The sequence below is a fragment of the Drosophila takahashii genome, chromosome X (assembly GCF_030179915.1).
Source record: "Drosophila takahashii strain IR98-3 E-12201 chromosome X, DtakHiC1v2, whole genome shotgun sequence".
Taxonomy (NCBI): Eukaryota; Metazoa; Arthropoda; class Insecta; order Diptera; family Drosophilidae; genus Drosophila; species Drosophila takahashii.
In genome coordinates this window covers 24,062,836-24,088,421 of record NC_091683.1, presented here as the reverse complement: position 1 = coordinate 24,088,421, position 25,586 = coordinate 24,062,836, and the positions used below count along the sequence as shown (strand labels likewise).

General features: G+C 45.0%; 3 protein-coding genes across 8 annotated transcripts; 1 reads left to right on the top strand and 2 right to left on the bottom strand.

Moving 5' to 3' along the window:
• The first annotated feature begins 1,111 nt into the window (after positions 1-1,111).
• LOC108059126 (brain acid soluble protein 1 homolog) lies at positions 1,112-8,939 on the top strand. The gene is made up of 3 exons (XM_017144217.3): positions 1,112-1,368; positions 6,784-7,298; positions 8,397-8,939. Exons 1-3 carry the CDS (start codon positions 1,352-1,354, stop codon positions 8,543-8,545), a joined length of 681 nt encoding a protein of 226 aa, XP_016999706.2. The 5' UTR covers positions 1,112-1,351; the 3' UTR covers positions 8,546-8,939.
• Positions 8,940-9,165: 226 nt separating this feature from the next.
• mbt (serine/threonine-protein kinase PAK mbt) lies at positions 9,166-13,820 on the bottom strand. Its single transcript, XM_017144216.3, has 3 exons — positions 12,160-13,820; positions 11,810-12,081; positions 9,166-10,434 (listed from the first exon to the last, which is right to left on the bottom strand). Exons 1-3 carry the CDS (start codon positions 13,289-13,291, stop codon positions 9,958-9,960), a joined length of 1,881 nt encoding a protein of 626 aa, XP_016999705.2. The 5' UTR covers positions 13,292-13,820; the 3' UTR covers positions 9,166-9,957.
• Positions 13,821-14,010: 190 nt separating this feature from the next.
• Nup153 (Nucleoporin 153kD) lies at positions 14,011-25,570 on the bottom strand. 6 transcript variants are annotated; one of them, XM_070218648.1, is made up of 9 exons: positions 25,123-25,570; positions 24,407-25,024; positions 23,821-24,330; positions 23,515-23,756; positions 19,377-23,454; positions 18,607-18,765; positions 17,714-17,863; positions 16,896-16,963; positions 15,346-15,582 (listed from the first exon to the last, which is right to left on the bottom strand). In XM_070218648.1, the coding sequence occupies exons 2-9, from the start codon at positions 24,602-24,604 to the stop codon at positions 15,489-15,491; spliced, it is 5,499 nt and encodes a 1,832-aa protein (XP_070074749.1). In that variant the 5' UTR covers positions 24,605-25,024; positions 25,123-25,570; the 3' UTR covers positions 15,346-15,488. The 6 variants fall into 6 exon arrangements, with proteins under 6 accessions (XP_070074747.1, XP_070074748.1, XP_070074749.1 ...); XM_017144196.3 differs by having other exon boundaries at positions 18,607-18,762; XM_070218646.1 differs by lacking the exon at positions 16,896-16,963 and having other exon boundaries at positions 14,011-15,582.
• Positions 25,571-25,586: the final 16 nt, after the last annotated feature.

Genomic DNA, 25,586 nt, shown 5'->3' with positions numbered 1-25,586 from the left:
GGTTTACAATGTTGAGATAATTGGAGATAGAAGATATAACTTTAAGGGTATTCACATTTCGATGGCACTTGGAGATCGTCTGCTCCCTTACTTGGTTTTTGTGTGTTTCATTGGCGGATTTTGATTTTGAATCGTGAACCAAGAGATTTACATGCGGGACAGATGTGCCCTGTGTTTTTGGATGACGGGGCATCGGAGATGGGGCTTGGGTAGCTCTCGATCGGGATTTACCAGATCGGCAAAGAGCCGAAAACAACAATTGGCCTAAAATCAATAAATTAATTAATAAAATATACAAATTGCGAACGCTGCGTTGAGTTGGCTCCGCTCAGCTCGGATTGGATTGGCTTGACTTGGCTGTGGATTGGCTGTGGAGTGGATTGGGTTCGAAAAACCTGTCATAACCAGAGCCCAGGCCCGTGACAAATTGGCTTCGAAAAACCAGAAGTACTCCTGCACTCTCTGCCATAGCATAGATCGGTGCATGGGCACACAGCAAAAAAAGGCAGCATCAGATATTAAATAATTTGCATATTTAATAACATTTTGATATGTTAATAATGGTATCGAATGCTCTATTTCCAGAAAAAATGAAATATAAAAAAATAGGTATTAACAAAGTGTGCAACAAAACATTGGTTTTCAAATCCCCCCATAAACAAGTCCCAGGAGTTTTTTTTACTCCTGTTTGCCTTTTAAGGATCAACAAATATATATAACTGTTTTGAAGATCTTTGAATTTATATTTAAATTATTTTCAAAACTGAGAACTCTTCACCAAACTCTTACTTTATAATAAGTTATGCCGTAAATTCACAAATCATTAAACTAAAACTGTAGGTTAAGGTGAGTATTCCGAAAAGTGCCCTCAGCGAACCTCAAGAATTCGCGGGGTGATTTTCAATTATTTTTTTCTGTGCAGAGCTTTGAGCGAAGGCGGAGGAAGAGGAGGAGGTGGAGGAGGCGGTGGCCACGGGTTGGAGGTGCAGGCGGTTTGGCTAGGGCGGTCTGAACCTGTTGCTCGGCCGCTGCCGCAGTCTCCGTCGAAGCCTCCGTCGAAGTCTCCGTCGCTGCCACAAAATATTGGATGGCCGTAGGTTAACTGTGTGCACACGGCATAAGTAACGTTCAGTCTGCCTCTAGAAGTCGATCGTGATCGTGGCCAGTCAGTTCCGCTCGCTAGCACTAAAAGCCGTAGCCCTCCAAAAACCCCCCCTCCAAAAAAAGCATCTACAAAATACAAGTGTTTTTTTTCTAGTTTAAGTTTAAGACTCGCGCGCGCTCTTCGAGTTCTGTTTTTCTGTTGTTGGTCCCAAGCCCCCGCATAAAAACACACAAATATCAAGACAAAATGAAGTACTTCAACATGTGAGTGATCCGTAAATATATAAAACCCATTAATATGTTGTATTTTTTTTTTTGGAAATATTGAAATATTATGTTGTGACTGTCAGAAGAGATGTTATATTTTTTTTTTGTGATTACTTAGAAACTGAAAAATCTGGAATATATATATTAATTTGCTGTAAAAACTTCCCTGGGGAATCATTTAAATAATATCTAATAATTTTCACTTGTTAAGGGGAAGTATTTTTCAATTCTTCAATTTCTCTGGGGTATCAGGGGAAATCTCTGAAATCTGAAATTGCAACTTAGTTGCCAACTGTCGAAATGAATTGGCAATCGGCTCGGTTGCATGCTGCAGGTTGACTTGCAACCTTTTTGGGGCACGACCACATGCAGGTGTAAGCTGTAAGCTGTAAGCTCGGCTTAATGCCAATTTGAACTTTAACACGCCGCAGCCGCCGCCGCCGCTCCAAACTGGAACTGGAAATGCCAAAGTTTGGTCATGACGATCATCACGATGATAACGATGAAGTGGCGACTGATGAAGCTGTCTTGGGGATGTGAGGCTGGCATTTTGCCGGCAAAGAAATGGCAAAAGTTAAAGCTTAAGCTGGGGATTGTGGCGAAGGAGAAGGGGGTGAATATAATTCAAGGTCGCCAGCTGATGCGGCTCCTCTTTCGGTGACTACCAACCTTCCCTCACCCGCCAACCCCTTGCTTTCCTGGACTTTCCGCAGCTGCAGCAAATTAAGTGTATTGGATTAATTACTGCGCTTGTCTTATAAATTAACGGTTGCATTTTTAATGCCAGCTGACAGACAGACAGACGAAAAGACCGACCGACCGACCGACCGCATATCTGCATGCATTTATCGCCGCATAAATGCAATACCACTCGGTTTTGGATCGGCTTTTGGTTTTGGTTTTGGTTCGGGTGTGTAACATATATATGTGTGTTAATCGCTGCGTTGTATGCGGGAATTAATCACCCAGAGATCGAGATCGAAACAAAAAAAAAAAAACGAGAGGTGGAGGAATCAGGATTTTCCATACATTTCGCATATTATGCAAGATGTATTTCAATTTCAATTTAAATTTAAATAAATAAAATATGCGGTGGATGCCTGTAAGATTCAACAGTCAACATCCAACATACAAGATTCAAGGACTTTGGCCATATGCTGCACTTCATAGGCCAAAGCGAATTCAATGCGAACGCCGAACGGCGAACAAAAACATAAACACCACTCTGGGCCAAATCAAAAGACTTAGGCAGCGAACTCGATCGATTTGGCATGCAGCCAGCGACAACAACAAACAGAAGGCAACTAAACAAAAAACCAAAACACGTACTTGGCCAACTAACAACGACACACAATGCACCGTTATTGAACCCACTTGCCTTAAGCCACTTGGCTCTTTTCGCCTTAATTTTAAAGCAGCTCTTTTCGAACCACTCCACTCCACTCCACTCCCCAAACTCCACCCAAATCAACCCAACTGGCTTCTGATCCAACGCGGCAGCAATAAAAGCAGTTACAATCAAATTGAATTCGAATTTGAATCCGATTCGGTGTCGAATGTGCACGTTTGGCCTGTAATAAGTGGCTACGGCTGCACATATGCCACAAGGGGGGCAAAGGGGGGTTGACGCGTAATGAGGGCGCCAGGGCAATTAGAAAACGTGCCCTGGATTAACTGGGGCAGGTGTCGCCTTTGAAGGTGTCGCCCTCAAGATCAACACTTTGGTTAACTCTATAACTGATATATCAGTTCGATTTACTTTCTAAAGCTGAGCTGCTTTTAGTTCAGATTTCGAAAAATTATAAATGCAATTTTGTTGTGCTTATTAATACCAATCGAAATGTAAAAGAAATTTTCCAAGTCGCACCATTCATTGAAAAGTTATTAGCAAATAATGGAATCTGATAGAACTGATAGAACTATAGCGTTCTCTCTTGTTTTTATTTTCACAAGAGTCTCTAAAAATATGGTAAAACATAATTTAAAATAATTACAACAATTTAAAAGCTCTTCTAAACATCAAAGTTAACTTTTCACAATATTCTAGAAACCATTTTCTTAAAGAGATTATTATGGATTAGTTTTTCAAAATTACTAAAATCATTGTTACATTTAAAATTCTTTGAAATTGCATTTTAATTATATTGATTAAAACAAAACAAAACTTCGTCCGAAAGACTTAATAAAAATTGATTTAAAAAATAAACATAAAATATCCATCGAACTTCCGGTATTGAAATTTGTTAAGTGCTTTTGCTTTTGCCGCATAAATTACTTTAGGCCATGGAAGTTCTTCTTCCATTTCCATATCCGCAGTAGGCCCAATGACGCCATCCCATTAAATCGAACTAAAAGCCAGAAAAACCGTGAGACAACAAAACTAAAAAATAAAATAAAATAAAGAACGAAGCCAAACAAAAGCGAAATGAAATGAAATAAATTAAAAGCCAAACCAATTTGTTGACCAAGCTCTTAAAGAGGATGACGATGATGATGATGATGAGGCTGCATTAAATAAGTGGTTCCGCCTGCCCCACGAAATTCTCGCCAACGCGATGCGATGCTTATCATAAATTCGCAACTAATGTCGGCTTATATAACCGGCAGAAACTGGCACTAAAGACGATTTACAAACAAGCCCACAAGCTAGAAATGTGCCGCCTGGTACCTGTGTACCTCCGTACCTGTGCCTGTGTCTACCTGTCCACCTAATGGTTGTGGGTGTGGACTTGGGACTGGGACTGCGACTGGGACTCCAATCTAGTGGGAAACCGGTTGCGAAGAAGCTCAGGCCGGGGCCCTAGTCAAATGTCATGCGCAGGCTTAGTGCCTAGAAACCAACGCTTGGAGACACTTATTTTTTTGGGAATTGAAATTAAATTGCACACTAGAAAAAAATATTCAGCTTGATAAATATAGTTTTACCATTTTAATATCACAATGTTCTTTATTGAATATTGTTCTCATTATTTAACTCATTTATTTCTCTCATTCCTTAATAAATAATTAGGAAAATACTTTTTTTTCATAACGCGAATTCTTAAGCTTCATTAATCTAAAATAATAGTTATTTTGTCCCAAATAATGAAATATAATATTTAATTTATGTATGTTTATATTCCATTAAAATGATTAAAATGATTTTTAAGCTTCATATAAATAGAACCATGACACCTGGAAAAATACAAAATTAAGAGCAAAAAGAAAACGCTTTTCTTTGTAAAAGAAAAGTGGGTAGACGACAATTGTTGAAGCGCCAAACGTGACGTATTATAAATGCAAGATTCAACCCCTTTTGGAAATATTTCTGGGCACGCCTCTGCCTCGGAGGCAATGAGTTCGGTGCAAAGGCTTTTTTTTGTAGAGCTGGGAAGTTGGAGATGCCAGGCACGCACCCACAAAATTGAGCCCACGCCTTTCACCTTTGTCGGTTGCATAATCGCCGCTTAACTGGGCCATCTATAGTAAAAATATCCATATATCCATAGCCAAGACGAGCCATCATCCAATCAGCTGACCCCAAAAGCAAATAAATCCCAAATCGGAGGGGAAGTGCAGCGCAGCAGAAAAATAATAAAATATATAAATAAAATAAAGTAAAATAAATGAACAACGGTGTTGGCTAAAAATAAAACTTGGCTTGCACATTTTACCGTTATTAGCCAACTGCAGTTGGCAGTGTGAGCGCGCACTTAAATTTATTCTGGCGTGGTGCTGGCTGCCAACTGGTTTCCCACTTGGTTTGTTGACTGCCTTTTGCATAAGCACCTGTTTCCTTTGGCCACTTGTCCCTCCCCTTCTCTATAAGCCACCCCCTTTCCAGCAGCAAAAACAACAATACTTGGACGTTGCCTAGGAAAGAATTTCAAAACGAGTTCGCTGCCTAAGTCTTTTGTTTTGCATAAAATATGAGCAATTGACTCACTAAAGCCGCCACCGTCGCCAGCGGCAAATCAAAAAGAAATATAGAAAAAAATCGAGAAAAAAAGGTTAAATAAAACACAAAAACAACATAGAAGCCAAGAAACAGAGCAACATTCATTCGCATTCGAATTTGGCATTAAGGCATTAAAGCATTCAGGCGAAATCCATATCCAAATCGAAATCGAAAGTGAACAAACCCGTTTGCCTGACCTTTACACATTAATATTTGTTAGCACATCTCCGTCCTCCGTCAGCGAGCGACATACAACATACAAATCTTACAGGAAAAATCCGAATCCGAATGGCAACTACTTTTTTTTTGTTTTGCTTAAGGTCCCATAAACAGTGGCTTCTGTTTTTCATAAATTATTCGCATTTAAAATACCAACTTTTATTGCCTTTTTATAAAGCGAAATCGTAAAGTTTTTTTTTTATAATGCCTAAATATTTTCATAGTTTAATCTGCGGTTTGATTAATTTTTATAATTATTTATTTTATTGTTTATATATATAACAATATATATTTTTATAGATTTAGATAAGAGGATACTATTTCCCCTTTTTTTAAATTTATGGTAAATATATATATATCTATATTTGGTTTTTGTAATATACCAAGTTTCTCCCAGCATATCTCCACTGTATATATAGACGCGGGTAGCAATTTATGTACACAATATTTACGACTTCAGGTTCTGTATTGAATAACCCGTCCAACCAGACTGGGCTGATCGCTCAAGAGTTTGCTTCCAGATTGAAGTCACGAGGATTAGATGCGTGTTTGGACAACCTTGTCCCGGGGATTCAACAGGTCTCATACTTTCATCGAAAATCGAAAATGTATCCCTTTTTGGCTTTGGTTCATTCACTTAAAATCGGTGGATTACATTGTACATTTTTACTAATTGCCTCCAAAGTCTGGGCAAATCATGTTTTTCCAGTAAATTCTGATAATTAATGAAACATTGTTCGTTCAATTAACCAGAATTGATTTCTGTAAAATTTGAATATTTAATGTTGAATACTTGATCAATACTAGAAGGGGCGTTTATGGTTAAATGCTAATGCTGCAGCATTAAACTTTTCAAATAATAATGAGATTAACAAGATTTTTAAATTAATGCCTGGAAACCTTCAGACTAATTTCTTAAATATCCGATAATACCGGAAGTCTTTTGAAAATAATTAACACTTTAATTAGAGTGTGTGAAATCTCTTTAAAAGCTTTAGGAAATTAAGAAAAATATTTTAAAATAAATATTCGCTTACAGCAATTACACTTATACAATTTTGGAGTATTTAAATACATTTTTCAATATTTATTTATAATTTCACTATTGAAATGATTCATAAATTCCCTTGAAATGCTTGAGGAAAAGGTATTTAATATTTATAGGCAGACATAACAACATTTATAGTACCTATTAAAATATTTAAATATATATTTAAATATTCATTTATAATATTCCTATTAATTTCCCCGCACAGCTGCCTGCTCTTCATTGTCTGCGCCCTGTGCTACGGCCTGGTGTCCGCCCAGGAGGAGGGTAGTCCGGCCGTCTCGCCGGCGAAGAGGATCGCCGCCCTGCGCCGGCCCGTCGGCAAGGCGGCCAAGGTGACCACCACGACGACACCGGCGCCAGCTCAGGCGGATGCCGGCGGCGAGGGCGAGGAGTACGACGAGGAGGCCGGCGAGCATGGCGACCACGGCGAGGAGGGCGACGAGGCGGCCTTCGCCAGCTCCACCACCACCACCACCACGGAGGCGCCCAAGAAGGTCGGCCCGGTCATCCGGCCGTTCCGCTCCAACGACGACTTCCTCAACTCGCTGAAGCGCCGCCAGGCGAACGCCAAGAAGCATCGCGCCGAGAAGCCCCCCAGTCCCAGCAAGCCGGCCAAGAAGAGCGAGGAGTCCAACTCCGGCGAGCAGGAGGAGCCGGCCTCCGCGCCAGCACCCGCACCCGCCTCCAGTCCCGCCAAGGGCTACAAGGGCAATTCGGCATGTGAGTTGGGCAGGGATGGAGGGGCTTAGTCCTAGTCTACAGCACACCTACAAAGCGAGTTCAATCCTTTTCAATAGTTATTTTTTTATTGCAACATTTTCATATTTAACTTTCTTTTATTTTTTCATTTATTATTCCATTTTTGCTTTCTAAAGCTTAAAGTTAAGTTAAGTTTTTGTTTAATGTTCTTTAATTTCTGTTTTTGGAAATACTCTTGATCCTTAGTATTTGCATAAATATTAAAATCCGTCGATTTAGAAAGGGGCTACAAGGGCAATTCGGCATGTGAGTTGAGCAGGGATGGAGGGGCTTAGTCCTAGACTACAGCACACCTACAAAGCGAGTTCAATCCATTTCAATAGTTATTTTTTTATTACCTACAATATTTTCTTATTTAACTTTCTTTTATTTTATCAATTATTATTCCATTTTTGCTTTCTAAAGCTTAAAGTTAAGTTAAGTTTTTGTTTAATTTTCTTTAATTTCCGTTTTTGGAAATGCTCTTGATCCTAAGTATTTGCATAAATATAAAAATCCGTCGATTTATAAAGATTTTTGAGAATAAATTTAAGTCAAGTTATTTTTATGAAAACACCAGAAGATTTTTTTTTTAATTTTCCACCCAAAAAAATTAGTATTTTTAATGTAACAGAAGAACTAATAGCCATATGATGAATTGCCATACCTCGACGAACTCATATTCCCAATCGACTGTCATTTAAATCTGGAAATTTTAATTTTTGTCCATTTTTTTTACAAAAAATCATGATCCAAAAATCAAAAAATTGCCAAATTGTATATATTTTTACCTATATTATTAGCTGCACAAAACAGTCGTCCTTTTAACCTATTTTAACAGAATTAGGAAGAAAAAGCGAAGAAAAATTCCTGTTTTTGCCATAAATTCTTGATCCCAACATAAAACCATTTCTTGAAAAGCTGGATAACGTGTCAAATGAGTAATTTTAGCTAGAAACTTTATTTATAGTTCTAATGCGATAAATATGAAATTTTAATATTAATTATCATCTAACTTTATTTATAGAACATTTTTTTTCAAATGAGTTCTATACTAATGTATTATTTTTTTCTCCCCAGTGAGCCGTCGCAAGCTTTCGAAGCCCGCCAAGGCGACGCCCGTGGACGCGGTGGAGGATGCCGCCGCCGAGGAGTCGGAGCAGCAGCAGAAGGAGGAGACGAAGCCCAAGCGCCCCATCGGTCGTCTGGCCCTGCGGAAGCGCAACTAGGCGGGATTGGGACCAATCCAACTACCATTCCCCATGCCACAAATCCCAACTTTCTCTGCCCTTTCCTTCCTCGCCACCCCATCAAATCATATGGCTAGCTATGTGGCAGCCCGATCTGCCCTTTAGTTCTTAGTTCGCAATTGATTTTTTGTGTATGTAATATATTTGTAATTTTATGTTGTAAACAAAATCACACGCACACACGCAACACTCACTCAATCACGCCCACAACCACGACCACGCCCACAATCCAGAGCCAGCCCCCATCCTCCATGTCGGTGGTGAATACGCCTATATATTTCGCGAATATGTAGGCGGATATTTACACGGGCACAATTATGTATTCTTCACATCCATCAATCAATCAAACAATCAATCAACCAGTAATAAAAACAACAAAATCGAACATTGCATTTACTTCTATTCAATAATTTCAAGTTACTACGGAAGATCGCTTGAAGATATAATACTTTTTTCCTATATAACCCGCAATTTGAATGTTACTAAGGATTTGATAATAAAACCTGTGAATTAGTTATTAGTTCCATATCAATCGAACAAATACTTTAGTCACAGTACTAAAAATTTATTATTACTCAGTAATTAAAACAACAAAATCGAACATTTTTGCATTTAGGTTTATTCATTAATTAATAATTACACGGGTTAAATCAAAAAACAGAACAAAGAATGTAAGCTAAAAGATTTAAAATATTTTCGAAATCGGGAATGTGTTTAAATATATTTAAATGTCTGGAGAGGAGAGTTGGCATTTCATGCATTAACGTGGCCAATGGTGTAAATGTTTTTTAAAAATATATGTCCAAAAAGATGTAATATGCTTCTCCATCCATCTCTTTCTCCTTCTTTCTCTTTCGTTTTGCGGCGTTTTCACGCTTCCGTCTCTTTTCGATTCGATTCACACCTTCGTTGTTTCGCTTTGCTTAGGTTTTAGGTTTTGTTTTTATAAAAAATATATGTGTATATATATATATATGTATAGTTCTTTAACATTATATCTCTTAGCGTATATGTATATATTCGAACAATGTTTATGGGCTTGTTAAAAAAAATCAAACACACGCACACACAAATTAATATTGACAAGAGGGGAGAGAGCAAAATGCTGAAGTTATTATATATATATAAATGATGATCCTCGGCCAGATAAATGCTATATCGATTTCTGAACTCGATCTCTGTTTTTCTGTTTTTGAGGCGGGTGAAAGGCACATTGCATTCTCTTCCGGAACGTATGTAAGTGGTAGTGTGATAGAATTAGTGGCTAAAATGCGGGTGTGCTGGGCTTAAATGACTTTACAACGTTTCGAGGGATTTTCGGGTATATAAGTACAGTTGCCAAACTGAATGTTAATACTAGAATTTGATAATGATGGTTGGGTTGGCCCATTCTATGGATGGTGTCGCGCATTGCGCATCAGCGGCACCAGCAGCGACGGCGGCCCCGCCTGCCGCAGGAAGGGATGGGCCAGCAGCTCGGCGGCCGTCGCTCGCTGCGCCGGATCCCGCACCAGCATCCGGTCGAGGAAGGACTGCAGGCGCGGCGAGACCTTGTGGGCGTTCTTCAGGTTCGGCGGCTGCATGTCCCGGATGCGGCGCATCGCCTGCAGCGGCGGCTCGTTGAAGAACGGCGGCTCGCCGTCCACCATCTCGATGACCATGATGCCCAGCGACCAGATGTCCACCTCGGGGCCATAGGGCAGGCGTGAAATGACCTCCGGCGACATCCAATATGGCGTGCCCACCAGACTCTTGCGCTTCGGCAGCTCCTGGGACACCTGGGCGCAGAATCCAAAGTCCGACAGCTTCACCCGTCCATCGGCGGCCAGCAGTATGGAGTCCGACTTGATGTCGCGATGGATGACGCCCTGTTCGAGGGCAGCGGAAGCATCGGGAAGAGACGGAGAGAAGGGAAATTAGTTAAAACAGTGCTCACAGTTTGCGGTTTTCACCCACCCTTTCTCCCAGACACTTATCGCATTACACGAGCCAACGTGGGACAAAAAAAAAGAAGAGTGCACACAAAAGAAACCAGCTCAACCCTGTGACGCCCGAAAAGAATTCCCTGCTCATGGGAACTCGAGTGTTCGCGTTCCCGTTTCCGTTCCCCTTGCGTGAAAAACTACACCTAACTGGTTCTAACTGTAATTTAAACCAAATAGATCTCTAGTTTTGAGCCATTTTGGGTGATCTAGTTGTAGGATTGATGGTAATATAATAATTTATAACAATATTAATAAGTATGTCGCCTTTAAAATTGATAGTTATTATGTTTATCATACCTTTAAAATTTGTAAAGTTAAGGTTTAGAGCAAATAGCGAATATATATCATTATAAAAATGAAAACATAAATCAATCTTGCGTGAAAACTACACCTAACTGGTTCTAACTGTAATTTAAACCAAATAGATCTCTAGTTTTGTGCCATTTTGGGTGATCTAGTTGTAGGATTGATGGTAATACAAGAATAAATCATAATTAAAATAAGTATGTTGCCTTTAAAATGCCAAATTATTGTGTTTATCATACCTACACCTTTTTTAAAGTTGAGGTTTAGAGCAAATAGCAAATATATATCATTATAAAAATGAAAACATAAGTGTAATAAATCTATATTTTCAATTTTAGTTGTTCTAGTTATCTGATTGATAGCAATATAATAATAAATCATAATTAAAATAATTTATATGTATAAATTTTGTAAAGATGAGGTTTAGAGCAAATAACAAATATATATCATTATAAAAATGTTGGTTGTTCTAGTTATTGGATTGATAATAATATGGAAATAAATAATAATTAAATTTGAAATATCACAAATTCTGGCCTTAAAAATGACAAATTGTTATGTTTTAGATCAAATAAAATCAGTGTAGAACTGAAATCTAGCTTTTAAAGAAACTAGTTCTTGAGAAATTCCAACTTCCTAACTTCGTAAACACCATTAAAAAGCCCTCTTCGCTTTGCCAACCAAATTGTTTTGGGGTAGGGCATGCACGTGCGATTTCACCCGGCACTTTGGTCGTGCCACACAGGCAATTGCCCCACTGTGCCTGCCTGCTGGCCGACGACTTTTGTCGGTGACAACATTTAGAAATTGAAACCAAAGCCACGCGAAAGCGGAGGGCGAAGAAAGCGCCGCAAATGGCAAGCCGATGGCACAAAGTACATGCCCAGTTTGGCCAGACAATGAAGTGAATAAGAAGCCAGCAGAATGGAGAAGGGAAATGCTGGTCACGCACCTGTGAGTGCAAATAGGCCAGAGCCTTCAAGCACTGCTTGCAGACGGTGGCTATCTGCTCCTCGTCCATCCGCGAATGGGTGACAATGTCGGTGAGGGCGCCGCCCTCGAGGTACTCCATCACCACCCACAGCTCGTCGTTGACCAGAAAGCTGGAGTATGTCTCCACGATATTGGGATGATGGTAGTCGCGCATGATGACCACCTCGTTGAAGAGCAGCTCGCGTCGCTGCTGTTTGCGCAGGTCCATCTTTTTGACGGCCACCTGGCGACCTGAAAGCGAGAAAGAAACCAATGGCCGTTAATTTAATTTCCAGAGGGGATTTTCCTATTTATTTCTATATTCCTAACCTGTCGACTTGTCCGTGGCAATGCACACAGTGCCCGTGGAGCCCTCGCCAATCTTATTGAAGTGGTCGAGATTCTCGCGCGGATCTCCCGCCGAGACGACCATCTGGAGGGCAGCACGGAACTGTTCGTGGGTGAGTCGCTGGTCCTGCTTTGGCTGCCCGGCCGCCTGCTGGGCCGCACTGCTGGCTCCTCCACTGGAACTGGAGGCCCGCGAGGCCGACTTGGCCAGGTGCTGGTGGGGATGCGGATGCGGATGCGTGTGCGGCGGATGGGCATGTGGATGCAGGGGGTTTTGGTTCTGATCGCCGCCCTGTTTGGCCTGCTGCTGCTGCTGCTGCTGATGGTTTGTGGGATACATGGGAGGATAGCTGTTGCCATTGTTCGTGTGCGAGTGATTGGATCGCGTGCCGCTGGCCACCGAGCCCACCGGCGAAGTCTGCTGGGGAATGGAGCCACCGCCACCGCCGCCGGTTGGCGGAATGGCCAGATTGCTGCGGTACTGCTGCTGATCCGTGCGCACGGCCAGCGGTCCAGTGGCTCCATTGGCCTGCGCATGCTGACTGTTGTAGAGCAGCGGCTTGAAGCCACCGCCTCCTGATCCTCCGGCCGTGGGAGGAGCCTCCTCCTCCGGCACCGAAGGCGGCACATTGGCCACCCGGCGCACTCGCGGCGGACTGGAGCTCCTCAGCGAATTGGACCTGGCCACATGCGAGGTCTTGGGCAGGATTATCCCACCGCCGCCGCCGCCCGCTTCCGGTGGCATCATCATGCCGCCGCCGCCGCCGACTCCTTGGCCCATCAGGGGATGCGAACCGGGATGATTCAGCGGTGCGCCGCCCATCATCATGGTGCTGCTGCTGTTCAGCGACGTGGTGTCCGCCTTGTTGTTGTTGTGATGCGGACGCACGATCGTCTTGAGGTCCAGGATCTCGGTGGGCGTGATCTCCGAGGGATCGACGAGCGGCAGCGGGCGGTTGGAGGACTTGAGGATCTGGTTGTTGCCCACAATGGAGGCCCACTGTAGGGGCAGGCCCACATATTTGTTCTCCCTCTTATCGAAGCCCGTGTGCACGCGATGCTCAAAGTTGCTGGGCATCGAGATCAGCGGTTTCTTTTTCTTCTTCGAGAACATCTTTTTCCCGTTTCCCTGCTCCAAATTTGCGCCCTTTTCTTCAGCTGCTGCTGCTGCTGCTTCTTCTTCTTGCTCTTTCTTCCTTTTTATTTATTTTTTTTTTGTTGCGTTGCCCGTCGAGGGGAAAATGCACAAACAACAAACGATGGCAACGGCAACTCCAGCAGCAACAACAACAACAAAAACAGTAAAACAAAAAACAACAACTTCTCTTCCCGATCCGATCCGATCTCACTCGCACACACACTTGCACGGACACGGGCGGGCACGCACACACACACACATAGCAGCAGCGGACGCGACTGGGAAACTGCGATTGGTTTCGGTTTCGGTTTTGGTTTTGGCTTGTCCAAATCGAAAATCCGCCACCGATTTGCCAGTCGTCGCTCCTCGGGTCAGCACATATCGCAGGAGCGGCACGGCACAAGCAATTCGGAGAGCGAAAAATAATATAAACTTGGGGAAATAATTGCCGATGCCAGAAATAGTGGTGGTGTTTACCGTGACAACTAGCGATGGCACGGCAATCGATGGCGACTGTTCGCGGCTATCGGTTATCGGCTGTTGGCCGGCCCGTGTGAACGCTTAACGGTCAAGGTGAGTTTCCCTGTGGTCAATTGGCTTTTTAAATTGGACTAACTACCTGTAACGAATAAATCCATTTTCTTGCGATTTTTCCTTATATTATTTTCATTTACCCCCAAAGCAAAATACAGGGCTTAAATTATCATACCGCATATATTTACTTATTTACATTATGATACCTTTTCTCTCAACATTAAGACTTCTGATTTCCATTTCTGTTATCGACTTAAACATGATCAATTTAAAATTAAAATAATATATTCAATGTTTTTTTTTTGTTTATGAATATATGTATACAAAAAACATGCATATAATCGTAACTATTTTCGCTCTCCTTCCGCATCTTTGCCACCCGTCTGTCTGTCTCTCTCTATTCCCACAATCTTATCTGTTATCTGTTAGCTATAGGTTTTGTTTGTTTACGTTGCTAGATAGTTGTTGTTGTTGTTGCTGTTGCTTGCTTTAATTTGTTGGCCTTCCACCTTGGCTGCTGCAGGACTCCTTTTCGTCCTTTCAACGCTGGACAGGCAACACAAGGGTCGTATGATTGGTATATAAATCTAAAATCTAAAATTTAAAATCTAAAATCAATAACAAAAACTAAGACTTAATGCAATCGTACAACTCCTTCTATTTCTCTGGCTGCAACCTTCTTATCTTCTCATCTAGCCAGCTCATCGGCCGATCGATCACTCTGCGTTCGAAAATTGTCTAAACAGATGATTTCACTTTAATATATGTTTTTATATATATATATCATGTAGTTTACGTTTTTTGCGCTATTACTTTCTTTCGCATCTGTTGCAGCAGCTTTAGCTTAATCGCTTCTTTACAATTTCACAAAATAATTATTACATAATTATCGGTAGTATTATAGCATTATAATCAACAAAAATTAATTTAAAAAAATTATATATAATATATTAATCTTTAAGTGTAGACACACGATTGGGTGCGGGCCTTTTTGGGGCGCCTCCAGTAGCCCCAAGTGCGTGAACAAACCAACAAGATATATATAATTTGTAATCATGTATGTGTATATGTAGTGTGCGGCATCCTATATCCTCCTTGTGGTCCTCCGCTCCTTTTTCCTTTTTCCTCTTTTCGCAGGTTGCGCAGGTTGGGTTTTATCCTGGTTTCTGAGTCTCATTCGCCGGAACGTCGCCGTTGCTGCGCCGCACCAGCTTGTAGCGGCTCCTGAGCACGTGTACATATCCAGATCCTGCTCCTCCCGTTTGGTTGTGGCTGTGGTTGTCCTCCTGGTTGACTTGGTCGCGTGTCGGCCGGTGCCGTCTGTATGGATATGGTGGGGCTGCTCCCGTTTCCCATCCTCTGATCCTGGAAGAGTCTGCTCCTGCGGCCTCAGCTTCCGCGCTGCCGTTGCGAACAAAGCGGTACTTGTTGCCACGCTGATACTGATCATTCGGTGGCCGGCGACTACGTTTCTGGACCGGTCTCTTGATCCTGCTGTTGCTGTTGCTGTCATACTCCTCCGCTGCTGCTCCTCCGCCTCCGCCTCCTCCTCCTGGCAGCACCCCCCATCCTAAGCCTAATCCGATGGCGGCCTCAGCAGATGCATTTGCTATCTCGACGGCCGACTGCGATGCCATTTCTACCGGGGCGGCAGGCGGCGCACGGGAGTCCGGATCTTGCGACGAGCCATCTGAGAATTCTGCGCCGAATTGCCAGCGGCTGGCGGATTGAAGCTGCGGATAAATAGAGGATTAGTTTCATAGTTTCAAGCATCGATTTTTCGAGACATCTGCGGGCGGCTGTTGCGGAGCGAGCGTATTTATTTTCTTTCAAGTCTTCACACAACCGCAAAATACTAAAACAAAAATCATTAATCAAAGGAAATAAATAGATTATGGCAACGAAATGGCAAGTGCTCTGTGGACAAAACGAAACAATGGAACACACAAATAAGACAAACACAAACTGTAGTGGAACATGACAATCAAAGGGTCACGGAATATCGAAAATCGTATATCCTATTTGGATAGACATATATGTAACATTACAGTACAATGCATTCCTATTCCATGGTGGGAAAATGGATGCGATAGGAATATTTCAAGGCAAGATGAAATATACAAATCAATTTTAACTATGTGGCGGCTAATCCCCAGTTCTGAAAAAAATGATATAGGTATACTTTTTCCGTAGTGCTTTTCAATGAACTGTCCAAATCATATGGTGTATTATTTTCTTATGAAAATGCAATGTTAACGTTAACTAATATGTAATTTATACAATTCTGATAGTGGGTTATGGTTGATAATACATGAACCCATAACATGAATTAAATAGAAATTCACCAAAAATCTTGTTGACTTTTGAATGGGAATGTATCTGTGAGATCTTTTAAAATTAAATTTGATGGAATGTGATACATACATATCGAGCTTTTGGCAATATTATGCTTTATTTCTAGACAATTTTATCATCGACCCATCCTCTTATTACATTTAATTTGTCGGATTTCAATCTAGGTTAACATAAACTTGCACACAAAAAAAAAAATTGATTTATTTTTTAAACTATTTTCTCAAATTCCCACTAAAAATGGAATTACATGTAGCATTAATCTTGTAGATTTCATAGATTTTATACCATAGATTTCATCTTCCCTTTTTTTCACTGTAACTTGTAACTGTAACTGTAACTAAACAAAGACAAAACAATGGAAGCGCACAAAAAACAAATGCCTTAAAAATTAGTTAAACATAAATGCAATTATAACGGTTAATAATGCAGCTGTGTGTGTGTTTGTTGTGTGTATGCTAAATAAAAGACGTGTGTGCGTGTGGAGTCAGATTGTTTGATTGTGTTGATAAATTGACCAATTTTAAATTGAGAAAAAGGGGAGACGGCAAAAAAAAAAATAGATGCGTGATCATCTCCTTCTCCCTTGCCCGCTGTGTGTTCTGTCTCGCTCGCACCCATCCGTGGGGGCGGGAGGGGGATGGGTTTAGCCGCCCGCCAACGAATCAGAATCATCCGTCTCTGTCTTACTTACGCAAATATATTGGCTGGCGCTGGGGAACCGGCGCTAAATTGGAACGGTGCATTGGCATTCGGCGTTGACTGCAAGAAGAATATTTTTGGTTTGTTTTCCTTGTTAAGTTTGTTTTGTTTGGCAAGTATTTTTTTCATAAGCGACGACGCTTCACGATGATGGTTGGTGGTTTTTTTTGTTATTTACAAATAAAGAGTCTTAATTACTCTGGATCGAGTGCAAAAAGGAAAAAGGAATGAAATGGCTACATGAAAAGTGACAGCTGGTTTGCATCTGTGTGCGTGTGTGTCTGTGTGTGGGGGGTGAGGGGGCGCTGTGCGGTGCATGTGTGAGTGCTTGTCAAAATATTACAGTAAAAAGCATGCCAAACTACACCTAAAACAATTGACACATCAAACACAAACTAATTTAATTTTATTCTAAATATAATTGTAATTAGGAAAAAAATTTGACAAGCCCTGCGACACGTGCACTCTTTGGTTCAAGTTCAAGATCTACGGAAATACGGTTAAACTAAGCATGCGATTAAAGATATTGCTAGGGCTAAATGGAGCATGATGAGAAAAGCACGATATAAATGATATATTTATGATTTTATGACCGGGGACTGTCAAAGAAGTAAGTATTTTTTACAACATTTTAAGATCTTAAGATCATAAGTAAGATCACAAATAAATTAAAATCTAGTCAGATATCTTTGACAATCCCCTTGTGGTACGTTTAAATGCATATGGTGGTCGAGATTAGCAATCGGGGGGGAAAATAGTTTCAATCGAGTCGACGGATCTCTCTCGATATTGACCATCTCTTCGCATTACCTGCATCTGCGGCGCCGCGGCGGCGGTAAAATTGAATATGGGCATACCGCCGGAGGTGGAGTTGTTGTTGGCACCTCCCGCTCCACTAGCCTGGCTATCAACCACCGCTAATGGATTTCCAAATTGGAAGATGCGCGGCTGCGACTGCGACTGCGAGTGCGTTTCGATTCGGATTGGGATTCACACATTCAGATTCAGATCCATTCGATTCAAGTTCATTTAGTGGGTTTGTTCATTCGGTTCATTGGGTTCATTTTCATATTCATTTAGTGGGTGGTTCGTAATCATAATCGTGGTAATCATAGGTGGTAGTAAGATGGATGGTAGTAAAGTTGGTTCGTGCCCGTGCCCACATAGGTTTTCAGTTTTTTTTTTTTTTTTTTTTCAGTACAGTACAGAAAGTTGCGTAGTTAAGGAGTAGTATACATAAATTACATGGTATACGACAATTTTTCAACAGTAACAACACGTACGATCGTTTGTGTGTAGAAAGGGTTGTGGAAAAAGATAAAGATAAAAAAAGAAAAGGAGAGAAGAATACAAATAAATATATAGATATATATATATGTATATAAGTTGGGAGTTAAAATCAATACATAGTTCTAAATCAATGTGATCGGTCAGAAGTGTTAGGAGGATCGTTCGATTGATAAGCGCAATGTTATCATCGCTATAACAGGAGTGGGCGCATGCAAATCGAAATCAAAAGGACAGCTACGACTACAAACAACCGCAAACAAATTGCTGCATGGATGAAGGTGAGAGATTGCTTATCACACATCGATCACCTCTTGGTTTTATTGCAATACTTTGTAAGTGGAGGTCAGGTCAGGTAGTTGGATGGGTGGTGAACTACTTTCAATTGCAAACTTTCAATGCAATCGTCTACTTACATCGCCGCCGGACAGACTGGTGGCCGCCGGATTGGCCGAGAAGTTGAAGGTGGCCGCCTGAGGAGTCGAGCTCGCCGCGGAGCCCGTAAAGTTGAACGCAGGCTTGACCGCCGGCTCATTGGTGGTGCTTCCAAACTTGAATGGTGCACTCGAGGGCTGCTTAAAGGCAAAGAGAAAATAATTATTAAAAGGTTCTTCCATATTCCATAGCTAATAGAGCCCTGCGTAAATCATTCAATTTTTGTTTTATCATTGTATGCCATTAAATCTCTGAATTGTTTAATTCAATTCTATGTGAAATAAATTGAATGTTTTTCTAATTCATTTCAAATTGAATTAGAATCATTAAATTTTCATTCAATTTTTTTTTATCATAGTATTCCATTAAATTTCTGATTTGTTTAATTCAATTCTATGTGAAATAAATTGAATGTTTTTCTAACTTATTTCGAATTGAATGAATGAATGAATAATTTTTATGAATTTTTTGATTTTTGTTGCGCTTTCTTTTGAGAACAAAAAGTGGAAAATGTTTAACAAATCAATGTTAACTGCTTAGAAAATAAAATTCATGCAGATTCAATCACAAAATAATGGCTCTTTCTTCTTCAAAAGAAATTGTCGTTTGCATTACTTCGAAATTCATGCCATTCATTCATTCAATTCTATTAAACTCGAAATTCTAATGAATTCATTCACATAAAACCAAAAAATGCTAAATAATTCATTGAATCCAATTACGAAGGCCTCTAATAGCTAACTATACTCACAGCTGGCGCGGCTGCGGCTCCTCCGCCAAAGTTAAATGCTAGCTTCGATCCCGGGCCCGCTGTTGCGGCCGATGTGGCAGCTGCAGCTGCAGCTGCTCCGAATCCTCCGCTCGTATTGCTGCTGCCGCTGCCAAAAACAGGCGCTGCCGCCGCAATGGGCGTCGGATGGCCAAAGATATTGGCCAGCGGAGCAGCGGTCGAGGCGGCCGAGGCAGAGGTAGCCGGCGTGGCGGCTCCAGGTGCTCCAGATGAGGCAACCAGTGAGTTGCCCACATGGCCAAAGACCCCGGCGAGGGCTCCGTTGCCACCCAAACTAGCTGCCGGTGTGGCCGCCGCCGCCGTTGTCGCCGTCGCTGTCGATCCAAAAGGTGAGCTACTGGTGGTGCTGATGGTACTGCTGCTGCTAGTAGCTCCAAACATGGGACTGCTGCCAAAGACCGGCGTGGCCATTGTGGAGGCCGACGAGGATGACACCGCCGCACTGGTGATCTTAGCCGCCGCCGCGGCTCCATTGCTTGACCAGCCGAAGCTGGGCGTGCTCGTCGTCGTTCCGGATCCAAAGGTGAATGCCTTCGTTGCGCTGCTGCTGCTGCCGCTGGTCGTCGTCTCCGTCGTGGTTGTCTTCTTCTCACCCCAGTTGCCAAAGAGCTGCGGGGTTGAGGCGGCCGTGCTGGTGGTGGTTACACTTAAGCTGGAACTGCTAGTGCTCGCCACTGTTGATCCAAAGATTGAGCTCACGCTGGCTGGCGTTGCTGGCGTCGCGGCTGCCGCTGGTGTCTGGCCAAAGAAGAAGGTTCCAGCGGACGACGTCTTCGGCTGACTTGCACTTGCACTTGTTCCAAAGCTAAAGTTGGCAGCTGGAGCAGGTGCAGCTTGAGATGGAGTTACTGCCGGTGCTAAGGCAAAGGCTGTCGTCGAGGAGGCTGTCGTCGTTGTTGTAATGGCATTCGAGGAGACACCAAAGCTGCTGCTGCTGCTGCTGCTGCTGCTGACTGCACTGCCGGCTCCCGAGAAGCTAAACATGGGCTTGACAGCCGTGCTGGCCGTGGAACTGGACACAGTCGAGGATGAAGATGGAGCGCCAAAGCTAAAGGCTGCCAAAGCAGGAGCAGTGGTGCTACTGCTACTGCTGCTGGTGGTTGTGGTAGTGATTGAGGTGGCCGTGGTTGCAGTGGTTGCCGTAGTTGGTGCTTTGAATACAAACTGAAGGGCTGGTGCAGCTGCAGCTGGAGTTTTAGTCTCTGTATCCTTTGTATCCGCCTTGAAGCTCACCGTCTTGGGCTGATCCACTTTGCCAACGCCGAACGCAAAAGTCTTTGTGGCTTCCGTCGTCGCCTTCTTACTGTCGGCCACATCCTTGCCCACACTGCTGCCCCCAAAGCCGAAGCTAAACTGGGAAGGAGCAGCTGCTGGAGCAGCCGGAGTCTGTTCCGCAGCTGGCTGCTTGACCACCTCCTTGACCGTCGCAAAGCCAAAGCTAAATTTGGGCACCGAACTGGCGCTACTGTCGGAGGAGGAAATCGAGATCACGGAGGACGTGGAGGCGGGGCTGGCTGCTCCCGGCTTCAGTTGCTCACAGCAGATGCACTTGACGCGCGACATATCGTTCTGGGCCATGCAAGCATCGCAGTCCCAACTGGCTGCCTTTTGGGCTGCCACCAGCTGCTTGAATCCAGCATCCTGCTTGGGCGTCTCCGTTGCAGCTGCTGATGCTGATCTTCCTGGGGAGGATGCACCCGAGGCTGAGCTGCTCGACGAAGAGGATGAACCCGAGGATGAGCCCGAGGATGAGCCAGAAGATGATCCCGAGGAGGATGACGAGGAGGAGGACGATGTAGTTGGGCTACGGGCGCCTTTGGCTTGCGAATTTGGCTTGGGCGACTGGCAGGCCACGCACTCGGCGGCACTGGACTTGTTCATCACCAGGCACACCTGGCACTCCCACGTATCCGCCTTTGGCTTGAAGGCCATACCAAAACCGGAAACTCCACCCGAATTGTTTATCATCAGCGGAAAGTTGTTCACCTTCGGAGCCGCAGTCGCAGTCGCAGTCTTTCGGGGCGTCTCGCAGGCAATGCACTTGCTGGCCTCCGCCTTGTTGGACAGCATGCAGGCGTCGCACTCCCAGGCGGAAGAGGATTTCTTGAAACGATCCCCAAAGCCGGCAGAAAGTGGCACAAATGGTGCTGCCTGTGCTGGAGGAGGAGGGGGAGCTCCAGATTTCGCTACCGGTTTGGCCGTCTCACAGGCCACACACTTGCTAACCTCCGCCTTGTTGCGCACCATGCACATGTCGCACTCCCATTCCTTGGCGGACTTTTTAAACTGCTCACCGAATCCCATTGCTCCATTCATAGTGGGCGGCTGTGGTTGCACCTCATTTAGTGAAGCCGGTGAAGGGAAGTAGTATTTACGCTTGATATCCAGCTTGTCCACACAGTTCACCTGCGAACTCGACAAAGGTGTGGGCTCCGAGAAGCTGAATGTGCGTCCCATTGGTTTACTAGCGGCTGCTGGGATGACGTTTCCATTGGCGGAAGAGTTAACAATGGGAGCCGCAGGCTGTGGATTGGCCAGGAAGTTGGGCAGCTGCTTATTACTAACGATTGGGAGCACGGCAGATGGCTTGGAGACTGGCACCGTCGTCGGTTTGATGACCAAGTCGAACTTTGGCGCACTGGCCATGTCCGGGAAGCTGATCTGCGGCAGATCCGGCGGCAGGGGTGCCTCCTCCAGCTCCGTGCGCGGCTCCTTGTTGCGCGTCTGATGCGAGAGTCGCGAGCGCATCTTGTTTGTGTGCTGCTGACTATGGCTGGCCGGCTGATCCACCGGAGGAGGAGCAACATATTGTTTGGCCTTCTCTGGATTTGGATTCGGGTTTGCGTTTGGATTTGGCTGGTTCTCCACGCGCGAATTGTGCACCACATCGCGGGAGTTCTGGGTAACGCGATGCAGGCGCCGGCGTTCCAAAAGCTGCTGCATGGTGGGCACCAGCAGTTTATTAGAGCGCAGCTCGGCCAATTCGGTGGACAGATTGGGCGTAGCGCGTAACGCCGCCGCCGCCGCCGCCGAGGGACGTGGATACGGCGATGCGACCGGAGCTGCCTGACGCTGCTGGCGACTGCTTTGGTGCTCCTTGAGGGTGCTGCCCATGCGCTTGGCATCGATCAATGGCGTGGAGTAGCTGTCCAGCAGGTTGAGGATGCGCAGCGTGGTGTTCGACAGGCCGGAGCCGGACTTTTTGCCGCCACTCTGGCTTACAGATGTTTCAGAGAGATTACCACCTGCGGCGGCAGTTGGTCGCATATCCACTGCCTTCATCCCGTAACCAATGCCACCGGCGGTCAACGAAAGCGCCGGTGAACTGCCAGCCGAATTAATGGCCAGCGTGGAGGAGGCGGCCGAGGAGCTTAGATTGCTGCGACTAAACACCCGATTGTTGGCCGAATTGCCGCCAAAGGTGGTGCGTCCCTGGTAGAACGGCGAACTGGAGGCCGAAGCCGATGCCGAGCCAGAGGTTGAGGCACTGCGACTCAGCAGGCGACTGTCGCTCAGGGCCGACGTGCTGCCGTAAATGGAGGCATTGAAGCGACGCCGCTGGTTCAGCGAGTTCAGGGACCACGTGGAATTGCGATGCGATGATGGCTGCGCGGTGGCGGCGTTGCTCCTGTTGAATATCGACTTGGTGCTCTGCAGATTGCCGTAGAACTCCAGATTGCTGTTGCTGTTGTGATGCGACGACGGTCGCAGTCCCTCACCATTGTCGTGGTAATCGTTTACATCGCTCTCGGACTGCGAATCTCCACCAGCTCCTCCTCCTCTTGACTTTGACTTGATGACATTGTTGTTATTATTATTGTTATTGTTGCTTATGTTGTTGTTGGTCTTGCTGATCCTCAGCAAATGATCGAGCCGCTCGCCGTCGGAATTGGATATTGAGGAGCCCAGACCCGTTTCATCCATGGCCACCAGATCCCTACGATGTGTTCGCTGGCCCAGAAGCGAGGGTCGCTTGTGGTTGGGAAGGCTGGAGATGGCGGTGCTGCCTCCGAAAGGTATGTTCAACGAGCGACGGATGCTGAAATGATGGATTATTGATTAATACTACGCTCCTTGAGTGTTAATAGACTGCATTTACCTGTGCGGCAGATCCCCGGTGATGCCCTCGGCGGCTTCGTTGCCCGTGAAAAAGTTGTAGGCTGGTTCGCGCTGCCTTTGGCCGCCGTACAAGTTGAGGTGGTTGCGCCGGTGAGGAGCCAACTGGCTTCTGCTCCTGGCGCCCGCCAACTGCGAGGAGGAGCTGGTGGCACCTGCAAGAGGGCCGGCAGCAGGCGTGGATGACAATAAAGGCAGACGACGCAAGTTGACGGTGGTCTCCAGCTGGCAAAAGATTTAGGATTCGTTAAGAAAAAGTAGAACGAATTTATATAGTAAAATAACCCACCTCCAGACGCCGCCTTTTGGGCTGCGCTGCGGCTGCCTGCAAGAGATTCTCCTGCTCCTCGTCGTCGTCTTCCTCCTCGTCATCCTCCTCCTCCAGTTCATCCTCCTCGGCATCGGCCTCATCCTCGCCAGCGGCAGCAGCGGCGGCATCCACCGCCTCGCGTCGCTTGCGCAGCAGGAACACATTGTACTCGCTGCGCCGCGTCTGCTCATCCTCGGCGGCCAGGTCGTGCTCGGCTATGTTGTCGGCCAGGGCCACCTCCTCGTAGTTGAGCCCCTTGGCATCGGAACCGTCGTCCAGGTCGTCGGCTGCATCGGCATCCGCTTCGGCCAGCATGATGCGACGGCGTCCGCGTTTCCGCTTCGTGGTGGAGCGTCCGTTGGCCTGGCGAGGCTGGTGGAGATTGGCTGGGGAGGATTCGGGGCCACCCTTCGATGAGGGCGAGAACCAGCCGCTCAGGGAGGCGGGCAGAATGCTGGAGACGCGCATCTTCATCTTGCCCATGATGGACTGCAATGGGAAATGGGAATTGGTGGGGATTGGAGTAATCGATACCCAGATTGGAGCTATCGACAACTGTACTTACGTTGTTGTTGCTGCTGCTGCTATTGGACTGCTTGGCTCCCGCCGAGGATTCGTCCTCCTCCTCCTCACCCTCCTCCTCCTCCTCCTCACCCTCCTCCTCCTCCTCCTCTTCTTCGGGCATCTCCTTCAGCGGCGTCATCGGATGCAGCTTGGACAGCTCCGCTTGCGAGGATTCCCTTTGCTCCTGACCATCCTCCATTATGCCAATTTCAAATTTCGCTTTTCCTTCTTAGCCGGCGAAGCAACGGCCCAAAAGAGAGACACAAAAAGCAGCCAAAAAGAAGCGCCGCCGCGCACACAACAAAAAAAAAAAAAAAGAAGCACACACTGTTGCAATTCCTGCCAGCGAGTTTGTGTGCGTGTGTAGCGCTCACTCGCTCTGGCTCTTAGCTGTCGCTCTCTCCCTCTCGCTCTCGCTCTCTCTCTGTCTGTGCGTGTGCGAGCGTGTGAGTGCGCTTACGCACGCCGTCGTGGTTTTTTATTCTTTTCTCCCGAGTTTCGCCGAGATTTCACACACGCGGCGATATTTTTAAAAACTATTCCGTTTGGCGCCACAAACTGACAGCATTCGCCTTGGGTTTAACTTTGGCCACCACCTCGTCTATGTGAATGCTGGGCACTGGAAAGGTAGAGGCGGGAAAAAGGATTTCGTACCAAATAGGGGCAAAGCGCTTGGGGTTCTGGTTCTGGTTCTGCGTTCGGACTCGCCCTCCTTACCGCTTTCCGGCATGCCGCCTTGTTTTGCTCCTGCGATTCTTTTCGCTTCGTTTCGTTCCGTTTCGATCGCCGGACAGCACCGCACCGCACCGCCTGCCGAATTTTTTATCGCCTCCCTTTTGTCTTTGTGCTTCTTCCGCCTTGCACACACTGCTTTCGCAATTCTTCGCTCCTCTTCTTCACTCTTCTCACACACACACACGCGCGCTGCGAATCGGTCCGAATTTTGGCATTTTCCTGCGGCCAATTGCACGCACTTGCTGGCAACTTTGACTCGGTTTCGTGCCCGCGCTGGGTTTTCCGTTGGCTGCGCGAAATTAATGAAATGCCGATTGCAACAAACGAAATTTCACAAAAAAAAGCACGATTTGGGAAAAAACGCGTGTGTGGCCACAGTATAGAGCTGGAACTTGAATCGATGTTGGCTCGCTGCTATCGATGTCTCCAGAATTGTGCTACCATCG

What these genes read in the sequence shown, in the direction of transcription:
- LOC108059126 (XM_017144217.3), top strand. An exon ending in CTACAAGGGCAATTCGGCAT is followed by an intron (nt 7,299 to 8,396) that starts GTGAGTTGGGCA and finishes TTTTCTCCCCAG; the next exon opens with TGAGCCGTCGCAAGCTTTCG.
- mbt (XM_017144216.3), bottom strand. Translation starts at nt 13,291, where the DNA reads ATGTTCTCGAAGAAGAAAAAGAAACCGCTGATCTCGATGCCCAGCAAC. An exon ending in TGCCACGGACAAGTCGACAG is followed by an intron (nt 12,082 to 12,159) that starts GTTAGGAATATA and finishes TCTCGCTTTCAG; the next exon opens with GTCGCCAGGTGGCCGTCAAA. An exon ending in TGGCCTATTTGCACTCACAG is followed by an intron (nt 10,435 to 11,809) that starts GTGCGTGACCAG and finishes GCCCTCGAACAG; the next exon opens with GGCGTCATCCATCGCGACAT.
- Nup153 (XM_070218646.1), bottom strand. Translation starts at nt 24,604, where the DNA reads ATGGAGGATGGTCAGGAGCAAAGGGAATCCTCGCAAGCGGAGCTGTCC. An exon ending in ACCGGGGATCTGCCGCACAG is followed by an intron (nt 23,455 to 23,514) that starts GTAAATGCAGTC and finishes CCATCATTTCAG; the next exon opens with CATCCGTCGCTCGTTGAACA. An exon ending in CCGCGGCGCCGCAGATGCAG is followed by an intron (nt 15,583 to 17,713) that starts GTAATGCGAAGA and finishes ATTTATCCGCAG; the next exon opens with CTTCAATCCGCCAGCCGCTG.